The sequence below is a fragment of the Phacochoerus africanus genome, chromosome 15 (assembly GCF_016906955.1).
Source record: "Phacochoerus africanus isolate WHEZ1 chromosome 15, ROS_Pafr_v1, whole genome shotgun sequence".
Taxonomy (NCBI): domain Eukaryota; kingdom Metazoa; phylum Chordata; class Mammalia; order Artiodactyla; family Suidae; genus Phacochoerus; species Phacochoerus africanus.
The window spans coordinates 76,242,256-76,269,886 of record NC_062558.1 but is presented as its reverse complement, the minus strand read 5'-3'; the positions used below and the strand labels follow the sequence as shown (position 1 = coordinate 76,269,886).

At 37.3% G+C, this 27,631-nt stretch overlaps 1 protein-coding gene across 3 annotated transcripts in view; it reads left to right on the top strand.

Moving 5' to 3' along the window:
• The window catches only part of MICU1 (mitochondrial calcium uptake 1), a 226,822-nt gene that overhangs the window by 26,813 nt on the left and 172,378 nt on the right, over positions 1-27,631 (top strand). For all 3 annotated transcript variants that reach the window (XM_047759643.1, XM_047759642.1, XM_047759641.1), the window contains exon 2: positions 15,779-15,943. In XM_047759643.1, coding sequence (XP_047615599.1) covers positions 15,780-15,943 — 164 coding nt within the window. In that variant the 5' untranslated portion in view covers position 15,779. The remainder of the gene's footprint in view (positions 1-15,778; positions 15,944-27,631) is intronic.

The window sequence follows — 27,631 nt, the reverse complement described above, 5'->3', positions numbered from 1 at the left end:
CCGGTAACTTCCCATGCCCTTTACCACTTAACTTGTAAATGCAAAACTCATATGTCATTTCATTTCATGTTGTCAATTTCTATAATTTTTCTGTATATTTGATAAGAATGTATAATATACAATTGTTCAGTGTTCTGTATATGTTGTTATTGATCAGATGATAGAAATATTTTATATTCTTACTGGTTTTTAATGTATTCCTCCTGATACAATTTTTTTTCTTGTCCTGCCCAATGTTTTTGAAGTTCTGTAAGGTTTTATACACACACACACACACACATATGTGTGTGTGTGTGTGTGTGTATATATATATGTAGTTGTGTTATTCAAGTCTAATATTTTGTGCTATAGGGCACTAAAAATAGTTTTTTTGTGGCCTTGAACTTTTTGTTCAAAGTAATTATTTTAAGCTGTTTTGGAAATTAACAGTTAAGAGTTTTAGGACCGCATACGATAGACATGTTATTCCTGTGATGTATTGTTATCGTGCCAGTACATTAACATATTTGAATTCCTGCTTGAAAATCTTAAAGGTTTGAGAAGTACATTTTTTAAAATATATAATTTTTAAAATTTTTTTTCGTTATAGCTGGTTTACAGTGTTCTATCAGTTTTCTGTTGTGCAGCATGGTGACCCAGTTACACATACATGTATAGATTATTTTTTCTCACATTATCATCCTCCATCATAAGTGACTAGATATAGTTCCCAGGGATGCACAACAGGATCTCATTGCTTATCCATTCTAAAGGCAATAGTTTGCATCTGTTAACCCCAAGTTTCCAGTCCATCTGTTCCTTCCCCCTCTGCCTTGGCAATCACAGGTCTGTTCTCCAAGTCCATGATTTTCTTTTCTGTGGAAAGGTTCATTTGTTCCATATATTAGATTCCAGATATAAGTGATATCATATGGTATTTGTCTTTCTCTTTCTGACTTACTTCACTCAGTATGAGAGTCTCTAGTTCCATCCATGTTGCTGCAAATGGCATTATTGTGTTCTTTTTTAGGGCTGAGTAGTATTCCATTGTGTATATATGTCACATCTTAATCCAATCACCTGCCAAAGGACATTTAGGTTATTTCCACGGCTTTTGTGAATAGTGCTACAATGAACATATGGGTGCATGTTTCTTTTTCAAGGAAAGTTTTGTCTGGATATATTCTCAAGAGTGGGATTGCTGGGTCATATGGTAGTTCTATGTATAGTTTTCTAAGGTACTTCCATACTGTTTTCCATAGTAGTTGTACCAACTTACATTCCCACTCACAGTGCGGGAGGGTTCCCTTTTCTCTACACCCTCTTCAGCATTTGTTATTTGTAGACTTACTAATGATGGCCATTCTGACTGGTGTGGTATCTCATGGTAGTTTTGATTTGCGTTTCTCTGGTAATCGGTGATGTTGAGTATTTTTTCATGTGCTTGTTGGCCATCTGTATATCTTCTTTGGAGAAATGTCTATTCAAGTCTTGCCCATTTTTCCATTGGGTTGTTGTTTTTTTTGCTGTTGAGTTGTATAAGTTATTTGTATATTGTAGAGATTAAGCCCTTGTCAGTTGAATCATTTGAAATTATTTTCTCCCATTCTGTAAGTTGTCTTTTTGTTTTCTTTTTGGTTTCCCTTCCTGTGTGAGAAGTGCATTTTTACTTTTGACAGTAGCTTTCCTAATGGGTGAGGAGTGGTATATCATTGTGGCTTTGATTTGAATTTCTCTAATAACTAATGATGAACATCTTTTTATACATGTATTGGCAATTTGGAGGTCTTTGGAGAAATGTCTGTTCAAGTCCTTTGCCCATTTTAATTTTATTTTATTATATTTATTTATTTATTTGTTCTTTTTAAGGCCACACCTGCGGCACATGGAAGTTCCTGGGCTAGGGGTCAAATCAGAGCTGCAGCTGTTGGCCTACACCACGGCCACGGCAACACTGGATCCGAGCTGCATCTGTGACCTCTTTGCAGCCTGAGGCAATGCTGGATCCTTAACCCACCGAGCAAGGCCAAAGATTGAACCTGTATCCTCACAGTGACAATTTCAGGTCCTTAACATACTGAACCACAATGGAAACTCCAAGATTTTACTCTTTTTGAGAGTTGTTTTATGTTTACAGCCAAATTGAGGAGAAGGTACAGAGATTTCTTATATACTGTCTGCCCTTATGCATGTATAACCTCCTCCATTATCAATATCCCCTACCAGAGTGGGACATTGGTTACAATTGATAAACCTACCGACACATCATACTTGCCCCAAATCCGTAAAGTTCACTCTTTCTATTGTACATTCCATGGATTTGGACAAATGTATAATGACATGTATCCATCACTATGGTTTCATACAGAGTATTTTCACTGCCCTAAACATTCTCTGTGGTTTGCTTATTCATCCTTCCCCTTGTCTCAACCCTTGCTAATCTTTGGAATTTTTTACTGTCTCATAGTTTTGCTTCTTCCAGAGTGTCTCATAGTTGGGATCAACAACCTGTAGCCTTTACAGATTGGATTCTTTCACTTGGTAATATGCATTTGAGGTTCCCATATTTTTTCATGAATTGATAACTTATTTGTTTTTAGCGTTGAATAGTAATCCATTGTCTAGGTCTTCCACATTTTATTAACCCATCCACCTACAGAAAGACATCTTGGTTGCTTCCAAGTTTTGGCAGTTATGGACAAAGCTGCTTTAAGCATCCCTGTACACATTGTTATACGGACAGTGTATAAATTTTGAACTCCTTTGGGTAAATACCAAGGTGTGCAATTGCTGGACCAAATGGTAAGAGTCTTGTTTGGTTTTATATGAAACCATCAAACTGTCTTCCAAAGTGGCTATACTCTTTTTTTGTTCAATTAATTTTATTGGCCTATAGCTGACTTACAATGTTGTATTAGTTTCACGTGTATAGCAAGGTTAATCAGGTGTATATGTATTCTTTTTTCCTATACAGTTTCTTACAAACTATTGAGTAAATTTCTGTGTTATACAGTAGGTTCTTGTTAATCGTCTTTTTTATACACTAGTGTGTATATGTTATTTCCATCCTCCTAATTCCACCCTACCCTCCACAGTTTCCTCTGTGGTAACCCTAAGATTGGTTTTGAAATCTGTCAACTTTTTTCTATTTTATAAATAAGTCCTTTTGTATCATTTTTATTAGATTCCACATATAAGTAATATTGTATTTGTCATTCTCTGTCTGACTTTACTCGTATGATAATCTCTCAGTTCATCCATGTTGCTGCAGATGACATTATTTTGTTCTTTTTATTAATGGCTGAGTAATATTCCATTGTATATATGTACCACATCTTCTTTATTCCTCTGTCAGTGAACATTTAGGTTGTTTCCATGTCTTGGTTATTGTAAATAGTGCTACAGTGAACATGGGGGTGCATGTGTCTTTTCAAATCAAAGCTGCAGTGAGGTATCAGCTCACACCAGTCAGAATGTCAGTCATCAAAAAGTACAAATAATAAATGCTCCAGATAATTTGCCTGTTTATCGTTTGTATATCTTCTTTGGTGAGGTGTCAGTTTCATATGAATTTTAGGATGGGTTTGCGGTTTCTTTTAATGCTAGAAGTTGAACTTTTTAAGAATAAATCGCATACACCCCCATCTCTTAATTCTATTCTTTATGTACATTAAAGAAATCATGGTGTCTCTGTTCAGATTCACTTTCAGCCAGTTAACACTAGTCTTAAAATGTTTTGATTCTTAACATTTTTTATTCATGAAGGATGTTTAATTTTGTAATGAATAACTTCTGTTAGCTCGTTTGCCCTCCTTGTCATCCTTGTTAAAAGATAGCAAAACAGAAATTATGGATTTCTAGATCAATGAATCTATGGTATTTAGTTGAATTAGTTCAGGCAATTGGGGAGGGAATTAAATCAGATGAGTGCTTTCTCACATTGTATTTTTTTCTTTTTTTAAAATTAAGGTTAATGTACAGTATTATGTTAGTTTCAGGTATACAACACAGTGATCAAACACATACATTATGAAATGATCAAAAGTCTGGTGACTGTCATAAAACATTATTGCAGTGTTATTGATTATATTACTTATGCTATATATTATAACGCATGACTTATTTTGTAATTGGAAGTTTGTTTCTCTTAATCCCTTTGACTTGTTTTGCCCAACTACCCCCATCCCCGATCCCGTCCCCTCTGGCAACCAGCCCTTCGCTTTCTGTATCCAGAAGTCAGTATCTGTTTTGTTTGTTCATTTGTTTGTTTTTTAGATTCCACCTATGAGATCATAGACTATTTGTCTTTCTCTGTCTGACTTATTTCATTTGGTGTAATACCTTCTAGGTCCATCCATGTCGCAAATGACAAGGTTTCTTTTCTTTTTCTTTTTCTTTTTCTTTTTTTTTTTGGTGATTGAATGATATTCTGTTGTATGTGTATACAAGTCAATACTTTCTTGAAAGTAATTTCTTTTGGAACAGTGCTTAAACTTTCCTTATTGAGTGCTGATTTTTTTTTTCCTCCTGTAGTTTTGTAATGGTTCTTCAATACATTAAAAATATTTATTAACCATTAAAACTCTCTAGCTTCCTCATTTCCAAGACTTGGTTTGAAAATTAAGTTGGAGTGTATGGAAATTTTAAATATTGAAAGCTTACTCATCTCAACACAAGCACATCCTAGTGGTTTTAGAAAATTTATGTTGATTATCATCACTTGTGTAGGTTCCTGGATGGTTTGTTTGCTTTTGTTTTAAATAGACTTTCTTTGGTTGATTCGTTCACCTATGCAGTTGTTCAAGGAAGGGAAATTGCTACTCTTCAATTCTTTCTTCATCAGACATGAGTTTCAGGTTTTATTTATTTATTTTTTTGTCTTTTGTCTTTTTAGGGCCACACCTGCAGCATATGGAGGTTCCCAGGCTAGGGATCTAATTGGAGCTGTAGCTGCCGGCCTACGCCACAGCTGCGGCAAGGCCAGATATGAGCCACATCTGCAACCTACACCACAGCTCATGGCAACGCCAGATCCTGAACCTACTGAGCGAGGCCAGGGATCGAACCCCCAACCTCATGGTTCCTAGTCGGATTCGTTCCCGCTGTGCCACAATGGGAACTCCGAGTTTCGGGTTTTACTATTTCAATAAAAATGCTTTACTGTGTGTGTATGTGCATGCCACATGATATGAGAAAGTAAGCTTTGGAGTTTCTTAAAAGGATGAAGAAATGTTTCACAGAGTATCAGAAGGTTGAATACTGTAGGATATTGACCTACTTTTCCACAGCACATTCACTTAGCAAAAATATGTATAAAAGTTCTGTGTCAAATGTAACATTTTTGTGAGATGATTCTTGTGCTTACAGCTTTTATTTATTTATTTTTTGCTGTTAGTGACTTCGGTGATTTAAATTAACTGTACATTCCCCAGATCATTTAAATTAGCTCTTTCCTGCTGTTGAAAAATACTCACTTCTCAGAACAGAGTTAGCTGAAGTGTGAACTTTCCTTATTTATGCTGTCAGTAATGTCACTTTGAGGTATGAAAATGCATCTTTTCTAGACATGAACGTTAATCTCTACTGTATTTTGGCAGTCATCCTAGTGTCTTCATTGCAGAACTTTCAGTCTGATTCATTTCATCTAAAAGAAATATATGGAGATGTTTTAAAAATTATTTGGCATAATTAAATACTAATGCATTAGTATTATTGCATTTTTAGACGTATCATAGTTATGCAGTAAAGATTCTATTTTTGGTAGCTTACCCCATTCCTCAGATAAAACAATAAAGCAATATGACAAAGGCTTCCAAGATAATGTATTCAGCCAAAGTCCTTGTAAAGAATGCTTAGCTTTTTCTTACCCTAAGTAAATCTTCTTTGGATCCTTTGTTGACCCCTTTCCACTTTCCCACCTAATGTAATTTTTCCTTTCTTTGAATCTGTGTTACTGTGTTCTTATAGCCTTTACCTTTTCTCCTGCTGTGCATTATGGTTATTGGAATAGTTGTTTTATATCCACTACAAATTATAAGGTGTTTGTGGGCGCACTGTATCTTGCTCATCTTTGAGCCTCTTGTAGTGCCCTCACAGTACCTCCCTCAATAAACAGCTAATGACTTAAGTGAAATAATGGCAGCTGGACATTTTGGATTATATAAAATTTTCTTAAGCCAATGAGACTAATGTTATATCATTAATAACCACTCAGAATGACTTTCTTCTTTCATAAAGTACAAAACACCTTTACATTTTATTTTTCTGAAGTGAACTCTTAAAGCCAGAAAGGACTTAGGAAATAACCATCTGTGCCATGCCTCTCCCTGCCTTATTAGAGAGGGTAAGGCTTTTACTGATCACAAAGCAGGGTAGTAGTAGAGGTAGAGAGAGAGGTAGAAAAAGATAAGTTTTCTCTGTACACACTAGGGTAATTGAACAGTAATACTTATTATTTTTAGTGGTAACTTCAGATTCATTAACTGACACTTAGGATACTAAGAAGCCTAAAACATATATTTATATCTTTAGATTTGCAGTCTGTTTGGCAAGTTGACAGGTATACATTAAAATGACTTCATAAGCAAAGTACCATAATAGTGGTACAGAATGTTAATTCCATAGGAATTCAGAGGAAGAAATCAAGAGTGGTAGTAATTATCTTACAGAACTTTTATGGATAAGGTAGGATTTCATTTGAGTTTAAAGAAGGGCTGGTCAGAGGAATAGTACAGAAATAGTTTGTCATGTTAAGATATTTAGAAACAGTGATAAAACCCAGCCAGAGACTTGACTATCCTCACTTCTAGTCCGGTAGCCTATTATGTAGTCATTATTTTTATAAGTATCTGGCATTATTCAAAATACTGTATTTCTGTTTAAATTGACAAACATTTGAATGTCTAATGCTCAAAGTATTTTATTAGGCTTTGTGCATTGTATTAGGTATCGTCTTCACATTTCAGCTTTCATGAAGATACATAAGCCTAGTTTAGTGAGTTCTATGATTATGTAAGCTATAAATATGAAATAAATTATGAAAATAATCATAATAATTGTTTTTATGCCCAAGTAATAACTTGACTGACTAAACTAAAACTACTTAAATCTGCTGTCATAAGTCCATAAATCTTACATATAGTAATGCTCATTTTTTTTCTTGTTACTTATTTTCCTATGTTTATGGCAACTCTTGTTTTCATACATGGCACATATTTCAGGGATAACACACACCCTTTGCAAAGAAGTATTGCAAATGTCAGTGAAATAAAGTTGTTCTAGGCTGTAGCTTTAATAAAATAGACTACGAAAAAGTGCATCTGTGTTGTGAAACATTGAAGTAGCTATGTCCTTATACAGCAGTTGAATTGGGCTTACTTTAATTTTTAGTATGTGTGACCTGTAAATTTTAGCTTATGTGAAGATGAAACACTTGAGGGATATTTTTCAGAACTTTGTTACTGCTTACATTAATCATTCTTTTCAGTAATGTGATGAGTAGATAATATATTCAGGTATTTTGAAAGTATAACCAGCCATTAGAAAGCCAAACATTAGTTGGAAAAAATCTCCCCAGTCAGCTCTGATGGAGTTCAGTAGAATTGAAATAGAAAAGTATGGAAATGGTTCAGATTAAGGAAGTTATAACTTTTTTTGTTGTTGTTTACTAAAAAAAAAAAAAAATCTGGAGTTCCCGTCATGGCTAAGTGGTTAATGAACCTGTCTAGTATCCATGAGGATGCAGGTTTGATTCCTAGCCTGGCTCAGTTGGGGAGGAGGGGGGGATCTGGCGTTGCATGAGCTGTGGTGTAGGTTACAGACGAGGCTCAGATCCCTGTTGCTCTGGCTGTGGTGTTAGGCCAGCAGCTGTAGCTCTGATTCGACCTCTAGCCTGGAAACCTCCATATGCCGCAGGTATGGCCCTAAAAAGCAAAAAGCAAAAAACAAACAAACCCAAAAACAAAAACCAACCATTCTACTCAAAAATAACACTGAATGAAATAATATTACATCTAACCTAAACATATTATTTTACATAAAAAAACTAGGTGAAAAGAATGTCCCTTTTTGCCAGTAAAGAAAGATAAAGCCTCAGAACTAGTATATGACTAGAATGAAAGAAAATAAATATAGCTAAATATTCTGTCTTAACTCACTGTGCTGAGCTGGGGATTGAACCGGTACCTCCGCAGAGACAAGTGAGGTCACTAACCAACTGTGCCACAGTGGGAACTCCCAGCTTAATATTCTAATAGTCCTCAGAACACCAATGATGGACTCTTGAAAAATAAAACAAATATTATCAAAACTCACTCTAGGGAGTATACAAATTAAATTACATTTTTTTAAATCTATCGTATAAATGGAAAAGGTTGAGAATAGCAAATACAGGAAAAGTAGTACCCTCTTACACTGCTGGTGAGTATGTAAATTGGAATGTCAGTATTGAAGGATAATTTGACAGTATCTATCAAAGTTAAAAATAATCACATTCCTTTAACCTAGCAATTTCATTTTTAGATATGTGTCCCACAGATATACTGAATAAAAATGAATAAAAACGAATAAAAACAAATGCATAGGGAAAAAAGTTCCTGTAGCTCTATTTGTAATGGTGAAGTATGGAGACGACCTTACGGTATTAATTGGCAAATAAATTGTGAAATAGTCATAGAATGAAATATGCTATAGTAGTTAAAAAGAAAGAGGTAGATCTGTATATTCCTTGATGGACTGATTTTAAGTCTAAGTTTTAAGAAATTGCGAATGTATATGCTATTTCTATTATATAAGACAACAGGTAATGTAAAGCATTGCAAATGCTAAATATGTGAATATACATAAGTATTTGTAATATTTATATGTAAACATATAGAACAGTTTCAGGAAAGATACATGCAGACTTCTTTCTTGGTTGTTTCTAGGGAGAGTTGGTGGAATTTCAGATACATGAAAAAGAATACATAGTTTCGGGGAGTTGCTTTTGTAGCTCCAGGGCTAAGGAACCTGACTAGTATCCATTAGGATGAAGGTTTGATCCCTGTTCTTGCTCAGCAGGTTAAGGATCCTGTGTGTCTGTGACTGTGGTGTAGGTCGCAGACTCAGCTCGAATCTGGTGTTGCTGTGGCTGTGGTCAGCAGCTGTTGCTCCAATTCGACCCCTAGCCGGGGAACTTCCATGTGCCACGGGTGAGGCCCTAAAAAGACCTCCTCTCAAAAAAAGTACATAGTTTCTTTTACATTTCTATACGATATTTTCAACAATAAAAATGTATTCCTTATATTTTGTAACAAAAATGCAACTTGCCTTTATTCCTGTAAAAATCCAACAAAATAGTATTCCCATCACTTTACTTTCTTTAGGCTATTGCCTTCGTCTAACTCAATTACACCTAGGCAGAAGGAAAAGTGAGTATAATTCCCTAGGTTCCCTGACTCTGGCCATACAAAGCTTTTGGAAGTTTCTCACTAGGGGGTGTAAATTTCAATGCAATGACAGGGCAGAGGGGCAAGATGTCACCACAGTTCAAGACCTTGGCCTTGAACCTTGAAAGTTTTCAAAGTGGCTCTTATCAGTGCCTTGAAATTAGTCGGGTTCAGAGAAGGTTCTTTAGACTGACTAACATCATGGGAAATTAAAATTATAAATCAGATTGCAGATTGCCTGCTTATTAATTTATCAGAACTAGAAACTCCCATCTTCTAATCAGCATGCTCTCTCTTTGAAGGCAGTCTACATAGGAAGCTGAATTACAGTCACAAACTACTTAGTAAGCATGGAATTAGAATAAAGGAGAGTTAAATGTACAATTAAAATACCTAATGGCTGAGGCTCTGATGGCCTACAGAGTCCAATTCTGTGGTATACAGCTGCTACTGGGATGACTAGAGTGAGTCATCCAGATAGTGCTGATTTTACACTGTAGCTCTCAGAGAGCAACCGTGTTTCTAGGTTCATGGGGTGCACTGAACCATTACCTGTGTATACTAGCTGTGCCAGATGCTGTGTTAGATCCTAGAAATACAGATGTAAAGGATACTCAGGAGTTCCTGCCATGGCTCAGTGGTTAACGAATCCGACTAGGAACCATGAGGTTGCGGCTTCGATCCTTGGCCCTGCTCAATGGGTTAAGGATCCGGCGTTGCCATGACCTGTGGTGTAGGTCACAGACTCGGCTCGGATCTGGCATTTCTGTGGCTCTGGTGTAGGCTGGCGGCTACAGCTCCGATTTGACCCCTAGCCTGGGAACCTCCATATGCCACCGGTGCAGCCCTAAAAAGACACACACACACACACACACAAAAAGATACTCAGTCCTTGTTTTCTCAGACTCTTAGTTCATGTAAACTAAACACTTGGAAACCTTGAAGTTTTAGTTAACTGAGGTCTGAGTTTTGTTAGTGGCCAGATTTAGGTAGATCTCAGAAATTTATCTTAACCTCGGTATTAACAGTTGTTACTTTTAACCATAGTGCTGGGTAACAGTCAGAAATAGTACAAAAGAGGTTTATGTAGGCCAGTGTCAGGATTGGTAGAGCCAAGCAGTCTTCTTTAAATGTGCAGTTGCCAGAGGTCATAAGTACAAAGGGGCATCATAGCTTAGAAGTACAAGCAGATATTTTAGTCCATGTTCAGGATAAGCTCTGCAGTTCTCTCTGGTAAGTTGAATCAGAATGTGCCAGTGGCCAGAGCATTGGGATATGAATTTCATTTAAGTAAGGCTTATCTTACTAGGGAAATTTGCCATTATGTGGTTGATATATGAGACATTATTGGACCTGAGCCCACTAATAAGGCTGGTAAATGACAGTTGTTGGCTGAGGAGAATGAAACATCATTCTGGCCCTGCCTTTATCTTTCTTTAAATGAAAAAGTTTAAATAAGCTCTTCTCCCAGAGTAATCATTAAATTTTACTTATATCATCTAAATTTTTTTATAAATTAAAAAAATGCACATATATTTACTCTCTCTCTCTCTTTTTTTTTTGTATTTTTATGGCCCAACCAATGGCATATGGAAGTTCCCAGGCTAGGGGTTGAGTTGGAGCTGTAGTTGCTGGCCTACACCACAGCCACAGCAAATCAGGATCTGAGCCGTGTCTGTGACCCATGCTGCAGCACGCAGCAATGCCGGATCCTTAACCCACTGAGCAAGGCCAGGGATCGAACCTGCATCCTCATGGATACTAGTCAGGTTCATAACCCACTGAGCCACAATGGGAACTCCCAAATATGCATTCTTGTCTCCCCTCTTTTTGCATGAATGGTAGCATAGTAGATCTGCATGCCCACACCTTGTCCTGTTTAGATAACAGTATATCTTGAAAATCTTTTCAAATCTATACATGGTTTTTTAATTTTCTTTTTATTGCTACATGGTATTGCTATGATACATCTATCGTAGTTTAACCAGTTCTCTCTTGGTGATCATTGGGGTGGGTTTTAGCCTTTTGCTGTTTATATAAACCATAATGAAATGAATAACTGTGTGTGTTAGTGTGTGTGTAGTTTGAAAGGTGTCCAAGTACATCAGTAGGATATTATATCAGAAGTGGAATTTCTGGGTCAGTGTATACAGTTTATATGGGTGATTTTGATGAATATTGTCACATTACCCTCCATAGATTGTACCATTTTACGCATTACTCAGCAGTGCCATTTTTGCAGTTTTGCCAACAAGTATGTTTTAAATCTTTTGGATTTTGCCAGCATAATGAGTGAAAAACAGTTTGTCAGTAGATTTTTAATTTGCATTCTCTTATTATAAGTGATATTAAGTGGCAATGGAGGTTCCCAGACTAGGGGTGGAATTGGAGCTGTAGCTGTTGGCCTACACCACACCACAGCAGCGCAGGATCCAAGCTGCATCTGTACACCACAGCTCACAGCAGTGCCAGATCCTTAACCCACTGTCGAGGCCAGGGATCAAACCTGCGTCCTCATGGATACTAGTCAGGTTCGTTACTGCTGAGCCACAGCAGGAACTCCCCACCTGTCTTTAAACTAGCTTTCTGTTGGTTTGTGGAATAACATTTAAAAATTTTTATGGTTGTCATTTTTAGTATTTATATTACATTGTATTCTGTTATTATGGCATTGTTTATCTTTCTGTAGTTGAACACTTGACTCCTTTTGGAGTGTGACTAATATATTTATTTTGCTGGGAATTGTTATTAAAAAGATTTTCCCCCTTAGGTTACTTATTTGGGAATCAAAAATTTTAGGATTTATTGTAGGTTTTTGTACTAATTAGCTATGTACAAACTACATAACTTATCTAGGTATTAGTTCCCTCACCTGTAAAAATAAGGATATTGAATTAAGTGATTTTCTGGTTCTGTGACCCTTTTGGAAATTTACCAAAAGCAATACATTAAGCATGACAGTTTAAAACTAATAGATAAGCACGGTAATGATATCTTGTTACAGATTATTAAAAAAAAAACACAAAAATTAAAAACCTTGTTCTGTTTCTTGTTGAATAGATAATGCTTTTCTTTGGTAACAAAATTACCTGCTTGCTTCCCTTGACATTTTGTGATTAGAAATACCTCTTCATCTTTTTTCATTTCATATCAAAGCTATTTTTTAGAGGCATGCCTTTTTTGGGGGGAAAGAGGTGGGGCTGTTTGGGAAGAAAAATACATTGCTTTTGATTTAATTTAATCTATTTCATAAATGTGCATGTTAATCTTCATTACTGTGTAACTGCTGCCAGTTGGCCTATTCAATTTTCCAGACTCAGTTGGAAAGCTGATCTCCTTAAATCTGTTAAATGGTCTCTCATCAAAAATTAATGCATTCAACTAGTTATACTATTTCTTCACTACAAAACTGGGAATTAAATTATAATAGAGCCTATTCTCAGTGGGAGAATTTTTCCCCCTCTATTTACTTGGTATCTATGAAAATTATACTAGGAAAGATGAATAGGTATATCTTTTGATGTGTACTTTGGGAAATGAGATTAAAACCAGTGGTGAAATGAGGTATAGCCAGTAACATTTGAATTACAACATCAGAAATAAATGAAATGTTAGTGTAACTCAGAACCTCCAAAGTTTAAAATCCTCTGGAGCCGTAGCATACAGATATGTCTTCTAAAAGCTAATCTTGAATATATGATATATATTCAATATATACTATCATCTTAGTACTTCCCCCTGATTCAAATAGGTTAAATTTTGCCATGCCTTTTTAAACCAGAGGTATGAGAACATTAAAGAAATAAAAGAAATCCTAAAGCTCCTGTAGTCAGTTCTGTCATGTTATCAATGGATAAAACTCTTCCCTGAGAAGGAAAGAGAAGCTTCCTTTGTGCACAGCTGTTCAGTAGCAGAGTCGAGACTAGATCTTGGGTTATTGGATTCCTATTCCATGATTATCTTTATTTTTATTTCTTTCCCTTTTTTGTCTTTCATATCTTCTGTCAAGTTAGATATTGATGTGTGTTTAACCCTGATATCTGCTAGTTTGTTTCTCTTTGGAAATTTTTATTTTATTTTTGGTTTCCACATCCTAATCTAGGCATTTGTCACAATATTTTCAGCCATTAGTTGCTTCTGACTTTACTTATTACTTTCCCGTTAGCCTCTGCTTAAGGTTCTTTGCTGTTTATTCCATTCACTGCTGGTAGATAGGAATTCTTTAAAAAAAATGTTTTTCACCGTGTTCTTTTCCTATTTAAGGACTCCATGGCTCACATTTGTCATATAAGTGATCAAAATTCTCAGTCCAGCCTTCAAAGGATCTTCTCAAGTGATCATGGCTTTCCTATTTGGTCATATGTCTATTTGTTCTCCATATCTGGTCAGATGTTGTGAACTTATCTTCCAGCCTTACCCATCTTTTGCCTAGTCCAGCTTTTGAGCTGATTATGTTCTTTGTCTTTCATGTTGAAAACTTCCAAGTGTTTCTTTCTTTCTTTCTTTCTTTCTTTCTTTCTTTTTTTTTTTTTTTTTGGTCTTTTTGCCATTTCTTGGGCTGCTCCCGCGGCATGTGGAGGTTCCCAGGCTAGGGGTCTAATCGGAGCTGTAGCCACCGGCCTTCGCCAGAGCCACAGAAATGCGGGATCCGAGCCACGTCTGCGACCCATACCACAGCTCACAGCAACGCCGGATCCTTAACCCACTGAGCGAGGCCAGGGATCAAACCCACAACCTCATGGTTCCTAGTCGGATTCGTTAACCACTGAGCCACGATGGGAACTCCCTAAGTGTTTCTTTCTGTTATCAGTGATGAATAATGTTTTCTACAGATATGTATGTTTTAGTTGTGCTCATCTTTGTTGTAGACAAGAGCAGTGCTAGGTATGAAGGTACTTCTGAGTTTGGAAAATGTTAATTTTAAAATGAATCACATAAACAACAAGGTCCTACTGTATAACACAGGGAACTATATTCAATATCCTATGACAAACCATAATATAAAATAAAAAGTATATGTATGCATAACTGAATCACTTTCTGTACAGCATAAATTAATGCAACATTGTGAATCAACTATACTTCAGTTTCAAAAATAAAAATGATGGACAGGACGAAAACATAAAGGACAGTCTCCTGGATACTGGAATTTGCTAGAGTGTGTGCAATAAAATGAGATGATTTCTAGGATTAGGAGGGATATAAACATTTGTGTTGCTGAAGCTTAGGTCATAGGATATAGACCTAAGATCTTTCCTGCTTTATCTGTAAGGGCTAGATTTAGCTCCAACTTTGAAATTGGACCTAGTTGAATAAAGGAAGCTAGAAGAAAGGTTTCCTTAAGAGATTATAGGTATAAGTCCCAGAGAAGAGTCAGTAACCAGCTCAGTGATGTTAGGAGACAGCTAAGTAGTCTATTGACTTGAGCACAAATAATAAAAGACATACTTTTTTTAGTATATTTGGACTGAGAAGTATACTTAAATGTTAGGAGCCAGTACCTGTATAATTTGTAACTCGACATTTTTCATGCTAAAGTAAAATAGTTAAATATTTTAATAGTTAAGCACCTGTAGTATTACAGTCTCTGTGCTAGACTGTATGTTTCCAAAGAAGAAAAAAAATAATTTTGGTCTTGAAGCTCAGAGCCAAGTGTGTGTTGGGGGTGGGGAGTGGGAGGAGGCAAACTTAAGTATGAACAGATATGTGGATTGCCATAGGAAGACATGTACAAAGTACAAGATAATTTAATCAGCAAAAGTGAACTAACCATGCTTTAAGAAAATCAAAGGGGAGAAGCATGGATAGATACTTTGTGTGATTTGAATGAATTCCCACTACAAAAAGTCATGTGACCAAGAAGAAATGTCCATTTCTTTTCAGTCGTCTGTAGATGGCTTTACAGTAAATTCTTCTGGTGTAGCACTTCAGTAAATTTCTCAGACATCCATGGCTGCACCCTCATGACATTGTCCATATCTCAGCCTTGTTGGGAGTGGCTCCTTTATTCCTTTATTCCTTTTTTGTTGCTCTGTAACAGGCCTTTAAGTAGGGCTGTTCCCTATACCTGCCGTCTCTTTACCCATTAGTACTGTTGTCTATTTTAAGTAATAATGCTTTATATTAAACTTTCCTTGCTCAGATTGCCATGCGGTTTCTTCTAATTGTACCTTGACTGTCACATGTAGTACTTTTCTCATATGATTATTCTGAGGATTAAATTGGATAATACACAGTATTGCCAACTATTCAGAAGACTGTGTGTCATTGAATACACACAGTGTTTGTTGGTGGTGTTAATACTATTATCATTATCATCATCATCACTGACACTGCCACCAGCTAGGAGTAATATTTCTACTTTTTATCCACAGGATGTTTCGTCTTAACTCACTTTCTGCATTGGCAGAACTGGCAGTAGTGGGCTCTCGCTGGTACCATGGAGGATCACAGCCTACCCAGATGAGGCGGCGGCTAATGGTGGTGGCTTTTCTTGGTGCATCTGCAGTAACTGCAAGTACTGGTCTCTTGTGGAAGAGGTGAGTGTTATCTGAGCATCTTGTTCCTGGACATACTTTTATTCTTCTAGTGGTCTCTGTTATCTAAAAGAGATTGATTTCTGGCTTAACTTTGTATCAAAGTTTCTTGGCTGAATCATTTAGCATGGATGATTTTTATGAAATAAGATGTTTCAGGGAATTGGGCTATCTTGTCAAATCAACAAATAGGAAATATTCTACTTCAACTTCTGCCTGTCCTTTCTGCTGAACATTTTTGGGGGAGGGGGTGGTTATACCTGCGGCATAAGGAGGGAGGTGCCCAGGCTAGGGGTTGAATCAGAGCTACACCAGCTGGCCTATGCCACAGCTGCAGCAATGCAGAATCCAAGCCACATCTGTGATCTACACCACAGCTCACAGCAATGCCCGGTCCTTAACATTAAGTGAGGCCGGGGATTGAAACCACAACCTCATAGTTCCTAGTCGGTTTTGCTAACCCCTGAGCCACGACAGGAATTCCTCTTCTGTTGAACATTTAAAATAGTTTACCAATTTAATAGTTAAACATGTATAATTTAGTGGTTTTTAGTATGTTCACAGAGTTGTACAGCCATCCCCCAAATTTTCATCATCTAATTACCCCAGATTTTCATTGTGTCATAAAGAAACTCCATGCCAATTAGCAGTCACCTCCAACTTTCCCCATTCCCCCAGCCCTAGGCAACCACTGATCACCTTTCTGTCTACAGGTTTGCCTATTCAGGACATTTCACATAGATGAAATCATATACCATATGAGCTTTTGTGACTGGCTTAATCCACTTAGCATAATGTTTTCAAGGTTCATCTGTGTTGTACCTTGAATCAGTATTTCATTCCTTTTAATGGCCAAAATAGTATTTCACATTTTATTCATTCATTCATCTGTTGATAATTTTTTTTTTTTGTCTTTTTAGGGCTGCACCTGCAGCACAAGGAGATTCCCAGGCAAGGGGTCCAGTCGGAGCTGTAGCCGCCGGCCTATGCCACAGCCACAGCAATGCCAGATTCAAGCCGCGTCTGTGACCTATACCACAGCTCCCGGCAATGCTGGATCCTTAAACCAATGATCGAGGCCAGGGATTCAGCTCGCCATCTCATGGTTCCTAGTTGGATTTTTTTCTGCTACGCCATGACAGGAACTTCTCTATTGATAATTCTGTTGACAAATGAATGAATTTATCTGTTGATGACTGTTTAGGTTGTTCTGCTTTTTGGATATTTTAAGTAATGTTGCTGTGAACATTTGTGTACAAATTTTGGGGGTAAAATTTGTTTTCATTTGTCATGCGTATATTCCTAGAAGTGAATCATAAGGTTACTCACATGTTTGAGGAACTGATGGACTGTTTTCATTCCCACCAGCGATGTATGAGTATGTGTGCTTATGGGTGTATTGCGTGTGTATACACTTAGATTTCTCATCTATAAAATGGGAATGATGATAGTACCTATCTCATAGGATTATTATGATTATTACTGGTATGAGGGTGAGTGACAGTATTAGCATAAAAGACTGACTTTTCCCACAAAAGTTGTGATCATAATATAAAAGATCTTACATACTGTGCTAAGGAGTTGAGATTTTATCTTCTCGGCAGTATGAAGCTAAGAGGTTTTAAAGCAAGAGACTGACAATAGACAAATTTTAAGAGAGATTAATATAGCAAACACAATGGGATAAACTAGAGTAGGGAGAAGATACTGACAGACACTAATACTAGTTTGAGATGATTGTGAGAGTACAGTACCCTTAGAAAGATGTGGGTGGGCTTAGAAAATTTTCCAGGTGAAATGAACGAGAGACAGAGTGATCTAGGCTGAGGGGCAGAGAGGGAAGTAAGAAAGAAAAGAAGAGGAGTAGGAAATGCACTTTTTGTCTTTTTAAATAAATAGTAAATGCTTATTGCCGGTGTCTTCAGGGATACTTTCCTACTGTGGAATCACAGGGCCCTATGAAGGCATATTCAGAATTGTCCCTTGGCCCAGTCTAACATCAAAGACAACAGACTGTACTTAAGAAGTGGGAAAGTTGTTTGATGGCTTGATTGTTTAAGAAGTTAGTAGCCCCCCGCCCAAATTAATTTGTTTATACTCTTCAGGTTAAGTGTCAATGAACAGGTCAGTTTATTTTATTTTTCCTAATTTGTGTTTTGCTGCTTTTTGTAATATTAACTCCCAGAGAAAGACTAAGACAATGGTTTGGAGTGTTACATAAAGAACACATTTACATTTTTGTTATTGCATTTTTGATTTTTTTAATCCTAAAACAACCAAAAGCAGAAAATCTACATATTGACAGCATATCACCAATATTAGGATTTTTATAATGTGCATTTGTCACATATTCAAAATTCATTAATATTTCAAAATCTCAAATATTCTAGTGACGGGATTTTAGTGCTCAAATATTGTTAATCATATTCCTTTGCCGTGACATATTAAAAGTTTTTATGACATGCACTATAGTTATTCTTAAATTTTAAAACAAACAAAAAAAAGCAGGTTGAAATTTTCATCCTTATACTGAGATCAAGATCAATAGCAGGAGTTCCTGTCGTGGCGCAGTGGTTAATGAATCCGAGTAGGAACGATGAAGTTGCGGGTTCGATCCCTGGCCTTGCTCAGTGGGTTAAGGATCCGGCGTTGCCATGAGCTGTGGTGTAGGTCACAGACGCGGCTCAGATCCTGCGTTGTTGTGGCTGTGGCGTAGGCTGGCAGCTGTGGCTCTGATTCGACCCCTAGCCTGGGAACCTCCATATGCCGTGGGAAGAGGCCCTAGAAAAGGCAAAAAAAAAAAAAAGATCAATATCAATTATCTCTAAAATAATTCTGTGTTCTCTTGTCAGAGTATGTAGACATAGGGTTTGCCATTTAACTTGTAAATCTTTTTTCCATCCTCTTTTTAAAAAATTATTAAATGAGCAGAAATAATTTTTTTGTAACAAGTAAGATTTAAAGTTCTTTTTTAAAAGGGTGCTATAAATTTTTTTAATTGTTAAAAGTTAAAACTTTAAACTTTATAAATTTAAATTATAAAAGATCAAGTTATGTTTGATCTAAAAAAAGTCAAATATAGAAGTAAAGGATAAAAATCTTTCCATCCCCAATCCCTTTCCTTAACAAAAATTAAGCATATTTAGTGTGTGTTGTTATAGACAGTTCTGAAATACATGGGTGAATAACTAAGTATGTAACTTGGAATGTTTTCTGGCAATCAAAAATGAATATTTTCTGGGTTGTACAATTTGGTTATATAATCTGCTACCTAAATTTGCTAACATGAATAGACCTTAAATATGATCTTTAGAAGCCATTTTAGAGTGCTGTTACAACCCAAAGCACCTCCTTTACTGTGTGAGTGCTTGTCTACTGGAGATGGATTCTATCAGCTTCTGTCTGGAAGTATCATTATTTTGCCTTCACCTTTTTTTTTTCTCCTCTTTTTTGATCTCAGCACAACACGTGGAAGTTCCTGGACCAGGGACTGAATCTGAGCTGCAGCTGCGACCTATGCCACAGCTGTGGCACCTCCAGATCTTTAACCCATAGTGCCAGACCAGGGATCAAAGCTGCACCACTGCAGAGACAAGGCTGGACCCTTAACCCACTCTGCCACATTGGAAACTCCTATTTTGCCTTCATTTTTAAAGATTATTTTCACTAGATGTATAATTCTAATGTAAATGTATAATTTTCCTTTCCAGCATTTTAAGGATAACATCCTGTTATCTTCAGCTTTGTTGTTGTTTTCCAGTTTAGTATCCTCATTCTATTCGACTATTCTTTTGTATCGTGGTACAATATACGTAGCGTCAAGTTTATCAGTTTAACCACTTTTAAGTTCATTGACATTAAGTACGTTTCACATTTTGCAACCATCACCATCATTCATTTCCAGATCATTTTCAACATTCAAAACTGAAACTCTGTACCCATTAAACAGTAATTCCTCAGTTCCTTTCCCCTCATTCTCCTTTCTGTCTCTATGAATTTGACTGTCATTTAATTCATTTGGTTGGCTACTTTGATATGAATACTGTCAAATTTTAGAAACAGTTCTCCTTTTAATTTTTTTTTTTTTTTTTTGCTTTTTTACGGCCACACTTGCAGCATGTGGAGGTTCCCAGGCTAGGGGTCAAATCAGAGCTGCTGGCCTATGCCACAGCCACAGCAACGCCAGATCCAAGCTGTGTCTGTGACCTATACTACGGCTCATGGCAACACCAAATCATTAACCCACTGAGTGAGGCCAGGGATCAAACCCGCATCCTCATGGATACTAGTTGGTTTCATCACTGCTAAGCCACAATGGGAACTCCTCATTTCTCCTTTTGAGAGAAAGAAATTTCAGCATGATACTCCTCCAAGGAGTCTCAGCCTAATAAACAGAAAAGGGAGAAGGAAATAAAGTATGTATGTCTCTCAAAGGGCCTAAACAAAGGGGAATAGATTCAGAGACAGGGACTTCTTGAAGTTATTAGAAATCCCCACTATTTGAACTGTTTTTGTACTCCAAGACAGGGGGCTCTTTTTATAGTTATGGGTTGAGCACTGAGAGTGTGGCTACAGTGTCAGTTAAGATTGGAAGAGATTCATCCCCAATCCAGAGAAGTGTTTCTCCAAGCCAATTAAGGGAGGTTTGGGAAAATTCCCTGTATTTCCCCAATTAAGAATTGGAAGGACTTTGGAAAGGCTGATTAGAGGGCTGAAGGTGCCCGAAGCACTTAGATTTGTAATAATCTCTTCAAATCTCCTAGCTCTTTGCAGTAATAGCAGAAATTGGAAGGGGTTTGATGTTATACTTAGGAGCTTTCATTTATTGGAGTTGGAGATTAAGAAGTTTGGTGGTCTTTATTTTAGAGAATTTGTCTAGAGTGCAAGAGAACTGGTTTGCCAATGAACTAAATATGAAGTGGAAACAGTTTTCCATTCCATCTTTGTCCTTTTTTCTAGAAGAGAAAAGTCCCAGGTTAGTGCATTAATAACCATGGAATTAAAAGCTACCTGGGTGGAACCCAAATCTGAAGGAAGACCAGAATTTTCTTTCAAAACAATCTGAAGTCAGAGTTTCCATTGTGGCTCAGTGGAAACAAATCCGACTAGTATCCATGAAGATTCAAGTTCAATTTCTGGCCTCACTCAGTGGGTTAAGGATCTGGTGTTGCCGTGAGCTGTGGTGTAGATCACAGACACAGCTCAGATCCTGCATTGTTGTGACTGTGGTGTAGGCCAGCAGCTGGAGCTCCAGCTCAGCCCTTAGCCTGGGAATTTCCATATGCCACAGTTGCAGCCCTAAAAAGCAAGAAAACAAAAACAAAAACAAACAAACACCCCTAAAAACAAAACTGAAGTCAATTATAATAGTTTATTAACAAATTCATCAGAATTTTGTGTACAAGCCTGAATTTTGTTCCAATCAGCAGGCTTTGGAAGATCCCTAGGAATTGCTTGATAAAATTGCTTAGCAATTTCTCAAGCCTGATCATATAATAAGTTAGTGGACAAGTCTCCTAGATTAATTTTAGAGACCTTTCAGGATGGACCCGAAAGTCCCCATAATGGCATTTGATATTCTAAATTGCCTTTGGTCAGGCTGCTTCATTTAATCAGAATGTACATGAGGGAAGGATTGAAGTTTTTAAATATAAAATTGGCATGAGGGGGCACCCTCAAAATATTTAGATAACTGGGATCCCATTTCTCAGTTTTTCTCTAGAGTAAAGGAATAATTTTCAGACAACTTAAATAGTTTTCAGCACAGACACCTCAATTCAAACAGCTTGCAAGCTAATCGCAGCCAATTCTAGAGAAATGATTTGGTCCTAGAGGAACCAGGCCAAAGGCTTTTTCAGCCAGCTTCCAGAAGAAAACCTATTCCAAAGGAATAGGCCAAAGGCTGAAAATGCAGTACAATTTCAGTGAAGCAGCCCCTGTTTCCAAAGGAACAGCCCAGAGTTGTTTTCATCCAGCTTTGGTTGAAACAGTGTGATCTTAAAATCAGATTGAAAGGCCAAATGAGTACTTGCATGCAGAACAAGGCCTTAACCAGAAAGACAGAACGTTAAAATAGATCCTGAATAAAGCCTGGAGTGCTTAAAACACAAAGAGCATGAGTTCAGATCTGAAAGAAAGATGAACCTTCAAACTCCTCCAGGTCAGTTAGAAAGCAGTGAGCACAATGGACTCAAGTTGTGTGTATTCTATCTGATTGCCAGCCCTGGAGCCTTCAGGAGTCTTTCTCTGGTCCCTGTACAGGCCATCAAAATGTTGACCTAAGACAAATAAACTTCCAGATATTTCACCAGCAAAGATAGGTTTATTTAGGGTCTCCAGAGAATTGCAGTTCCAGGTCTGTAGCCATGCCACATGCAAGTTCCCTTTGAGGCAAGAGAAGGAAAGGGAATTTGGGGAGGGCTATAGTAAGCACAGAGTCCATGGCTTTTCCTTGCCTGAGTTCAAACTAGGAGAGTAGGGTTGTCTTTTTGTTGTTGTTGTTGGATATGCTTCATTGCAAAATTTAAGAGCGCTCCCCTTTTGGTCTCCCAATTCTACTTAACTGAAGTTTCTATTTAGTTTTTTACGCTGTCTATCATACTACCTTTTCATGTCCTACAAGGATTCTGCTGAGAAGTCTCTTTATAGTCTTATGGAGTCCCTTGTACATGACGAGTTGCTTTTCTTCTCCTGCTTTTAAAATTCTCCCTTTGTCTTTGGCTTTTGACAGTTTAATGATAATTTATTTCAGTGTGGACTTTTTTGGGTTCTTCCTGTTGGGAGTTTGTTGGCCCTCTTCAGCCTGGATGTCCACTATCTTCCTCAGATTCTGGAACTTTTTGACCACAATTTCTTTAAACTTTCTACCCTTTCTTCTCTTTCCCTGTGCCTTCTGGAACTCCCACAATGTGTGTATTGGTTTTCTTAATTGTGTCTCATAATTCTCTTAGGCTCTTTTCACCTTCTTTTTTATTTTGTTTTTCTAGCTGGATAATAATACCAAATGGTCTATCTTTTGAGTTCACCGATTCTTTCTTTTGTTTGATCAAACACCCTCCCCTTCCTCAGTGAATTTTTCAGGTCAGTATTTGTTTTCTTTCTTTTTGGCTGCTCCATGGCATATGGAGTTACCAGACGCACTAGGGGTCAGATCTGAGCTACAGTTGTGACCTGCACAACTGTGGCAATGCTGGATCCTTTAGCCCACTGTGTTAGGCCAGTGGTGGAACCTGTGTCCTGGTGCTGCAGAGGTGCCACTGATACCATTGTGGGAACTCCGGTATTTGTTTTCTTTAGCTCCAGAAATTCTGTTTGCTTCTTTTTATCTTTTTATTTCTCTTGGTACTTATTTTTTAAAAAATAATTTTTATTTTTTCAATCATAGCTGGTTTACAGTGTTCTGTCAATTTTCTACTGTATAGCAAGATGACCCAGTCACACATACATGTATACATTGCTTTTCTCACATTTCTTAATACTCATTTTAAAATGCATTGAGCATCTTTATGATAGGTATTTTTGAATTCTTTTTCAGATAATTAATATTACTATTTCTTTAGGTCAGCTTCTGGAAATTTATTTTGTTCCTTTGTTTGGGCCACATTTCTGTTTGTTTATGTCTTACAACTGTGTTAAGATATGCAGTTTTGAAGAATCAGCCATGTATCCTGGTCTTTATTGGCTGACTTCATACAAGGGCTAGACCTTTAGCAATCAGCCCAACTATGGATTCTGAGTACCACTGAAGCTTTTTAGGAGAGGATACAGTTTCTCTGTGTCTGTGTGGGCAGTATCTTAGTGAGGCTTGCCAGTTTTTTTTCCAGGAACTTGTAATGTATTGCTCCCTCTGGTGTTAGTCTTTGGCACTGCAGGTTCTCTGGTGGACAGAAGTGAGCTCCCTTACCCTCTCTTCATCAGTCACCAGGCATCTAAAGTATGCCAGCTCCTCATCAGCACCCCAAGTCAGGTAAGACAGACACCAGTCCTCAGGCAGCCCTCTGAAAAAATAGATCATCACATACGCATTCCATTTCTTTCCTTCCTCCTGTGGGAGAAGTCTTGAGTTGTGTACCTTTTCCCAACTGCTCTAAGCCATGACAGCTGCAGCAAGCCATGTCCTGCTCTTCTTTGTTCTCAGTGGCCATCAGACATGCAAACTGTGCCACTTCCATCAGCTTTCAAGTGTGGTGAGCAGAAACCAGTCCCTTGGACAACCCTCTGAAGAACCAGAATATTGGACACCATTTCGTTCTTCCCTTTCCTCCTAGTGGGAGAAGTTGCTAGCTAGGGCATTTTCTCTCGTTGCTTAGCTGGGCCTGCTTAGAGGGAGGGGCTGGCATAGATAAAGTGAAATTGTTCCTTTTACCAGTTTCAGTGTGTCTGTTCTTGGCATTGTGGTTGTCTGATGTCATATAACTTAGCTGGATTTAGGAACTCTCATAAAGGTACTTTGATCTGTGTATCATTGTTAAATCAGTGTTTCTATGGAGGACAAAGGCTGGGACTTCCTCTTCTGCCATCTTGCAGAATATCTGTCTAATAATTATTTTATTGGGTATTTTACATTGTGACTGTTACGTTGTTGAATATTTGGATTTTGTTATTTTCCTTTAAAAGTATTGATTTTCATGTTGGCAGGCAACTAATTTATTGAAAAACCTGCTTGATCTTTCAGAACTGGTTTTTAAGAATCATGACTTAAGAGTATTTGCTCCAGGTTAATTTAGCCTGATTAATAAGACATGACCCTTCTGTAGTGTATACTAACTACCTTGAGTGTTCAGTAATTTATCACAACCTGAACATATTCTTCTTATTCTGGAAATTATTTGGCTTATAGCTATTTGTTCTTTTTGGCCAGGTTTAATCCTAAGAATACTTGGCTTAATGTTAACTCAATGAGACCCTATATAGGTCTGTGGAACATTTTCTTTGTGTAGCTTCCTCCTCTCTGGTCCTCCTCACCAATTCCAGCTACCTCCCCCTCTATAAATTTTGATCTCTATTGTCTAAACTTAGCATGATCACTGTGTTTTACTGGGGATCCGACTTGTGATCTGGTAAATATTTCCAAACAGAACTTCAGGACAATTATAAGCCTCTTTTTTCTAATAGAGTCGCTATAGTTCAGTATATTACAACGTTTGTATCATATGTTCTGTGCAGTTTTCCATATTTTCCTGTCTGTGGGAAGGCAAGTCTTGTGCAGTTACTCCACTGTGGCTGGAAGCAGAAGTCCTCTTTCTGTACATCATTGTTTGTTATCATTTCTATAATATTTAATCATTATATTATTATATCATAAGCACAATGGCTTATGACATAAGCCATTATCAGGAATGAAATAGGAGGAGTTCCCATGTGGCTTCGTGGTAACAAACTGGACTAGTACCCATGAGGACTCAGCTTCCATCCCTAACCTTGCTTAGTGGGTTAAGAATCTGGCATTGCTGTGAGCTGTGGTGTAGATCACAGATGCAGCTCAGATCCCACATTGCTGTGGCTGTGTGGTAGGCCGACAGCTATAGTTCTTTCGACTCCTAGCCTGGGAACTTCCATATGCAGCAGGTGCGGCCCTAAAAAGCAAAAAAACAAAAACAAAAAAACCCTGAAACTCTATACGTTAAGCAATAATTCCTCTATCCCCACTCCCTGCATCCAGTGTTACAATGTTACCGACATTCTACTTCCTGTCTCTATAAAATAGAGTATGTGAGATATCCCATATAAGTAGAATCATACAGTATTTGCGTTTTTGTGACTGGCTTATTTTGCTTAGCATAATGTACATAAAGTTCATCCATGTTGTAGTATGTGACAGTTTCCTTTCTTTCTCTGTTTATTTCCCAGTTTCCTTAAAAAATTTTTTGACATATAAAAAGGTACATGTAATTAGTCCATAAAACTTGATAAGTTGGAGCTAAGTGTACAGCATTATTACCTGTTATTATTACCTATGATAAGTGAACCATCATTATTACCTATGCCATACCCCTCTCTATCACTTCCAGAAGTTTCCTCCCACCATCTTTATTTTTATTATGGTTTTTTTGCATATGATAAAACACAAAACCTAAGATCTATCCTGTTAGAAAATTTTCAAATATACAATACAGTGTTATTAACTGTAGGCACTATATGGTATAGCACATCTCTAAGGACTTGTTTATCTTGTACAACCGAAATTTTGTGCCCTTTGACTAATACCTCCCCACCCCAAAACCCTGGAAACCACCATTCGTTCTTTGCCTCTACGAGTTTCACTGTTTTATATTAATTATATTAATGGTAAAATGTAGTATTCATCCTTTTGTATCTGGCTCATTTCCCTTAGCATAATGTCCTCTAGATTCATCTATATTGTTATAATTAGCAGAATTTCCTTCTTTTTTTTAGTAGCTGAAAATATTCCATTGTGTGTATATATACATTTCCTTTGCCTATTTGTTGTTTTTTGGTTTTTGAGTTTTTTATGCTTTTTTTAAGGGCTTCGTATGGCACATGGAAGTTCTCAGGCTGGGGGTTGAATCGGAGCTGCAGGTGCCAGTCTATACCACAGCCACACCCATGCAGGATCCGAGCCATGTCTGTGACATACACCACAGCTCACAGCAATGCCAGATCCTTAATCCACAGAGCTAGGTCAGGGATCAAACCTGCATCCTCATGGATTCTAGTCAGATTCATTACTGCTGAGCCACGACAGGAACTCCCTCTATTTGTTGATTGGTAAGACATTTAGGTTGCTTGCATATTGGATACCATGAATAATGCTGCAGAACATGGGAGTGTATATATTCTTTGAGATTCTGATTTCAGTTCCTTGTGTTGTGTACCCAGAAGTGGGATTGCTTAATCATACAGTAATGCTGGAGTATCCTCCATTCTGTTTTCCGTAGTGGCTTTATCAGTTTACATTTCCACCTGCAGTGTACTGGGGATCCCTTTTCTCCACACACTTACCTACACTTGTTATATTTTGGGCTTTGTTGTTGTTGTTGTTTTTGAGGAAAGCCATCCTACGGGTGTGAGGTAATATCTTTTTGTTGTTTTGATTTGCATTTCTCTGATGATTACTGATGTTGAGTACCTTTTCATGCTTATGTTGGCTGTTTATAGATCTTCTTTGGAGAATTGTCTATTTAGTTCCTTTGCCCATTTTTAATCAGGTTATTCATTGTTGCTCTTGTGTTGTAGGAGTTCCTTTTATATGTTTTATTTATTAATTTTTTTGGCCATTCCTGAGACATGTGGAAGTTCCCTGGCCAGGGATTGAACCTGTGCCATAGCAGTGACCAAACCTGCTGCAGTGGCAACATTGTATTCTTAACCCACTGTGTGACAGAGGAATGCCTATATATTTAAAATATTAACCCTTTATTAAATATATGGTTTGCAAATGTTTTCTTCCATTGTATAGGTTGCCTTTTCATTTTGTTGACTATTTCCTTTGCTCTGCTGAAGGCTTTTAGTTTCATGTAATCCTGCCTGTATATATTTGCTTTTGTCACTTTTACTTTTGGTGTCATGTGCTTTATATTTAAGGCTGAATATTTTTTTCTATTATATGTATATACCACATTTCCTTTACCCATCTATCCGTCAATATACATTTAGGCTGCTTCCACATTTTAACTGTTGCGAATAATGCTGCTATTAACATGAGGTTCAAAAATCTCTTCATAATCCTGT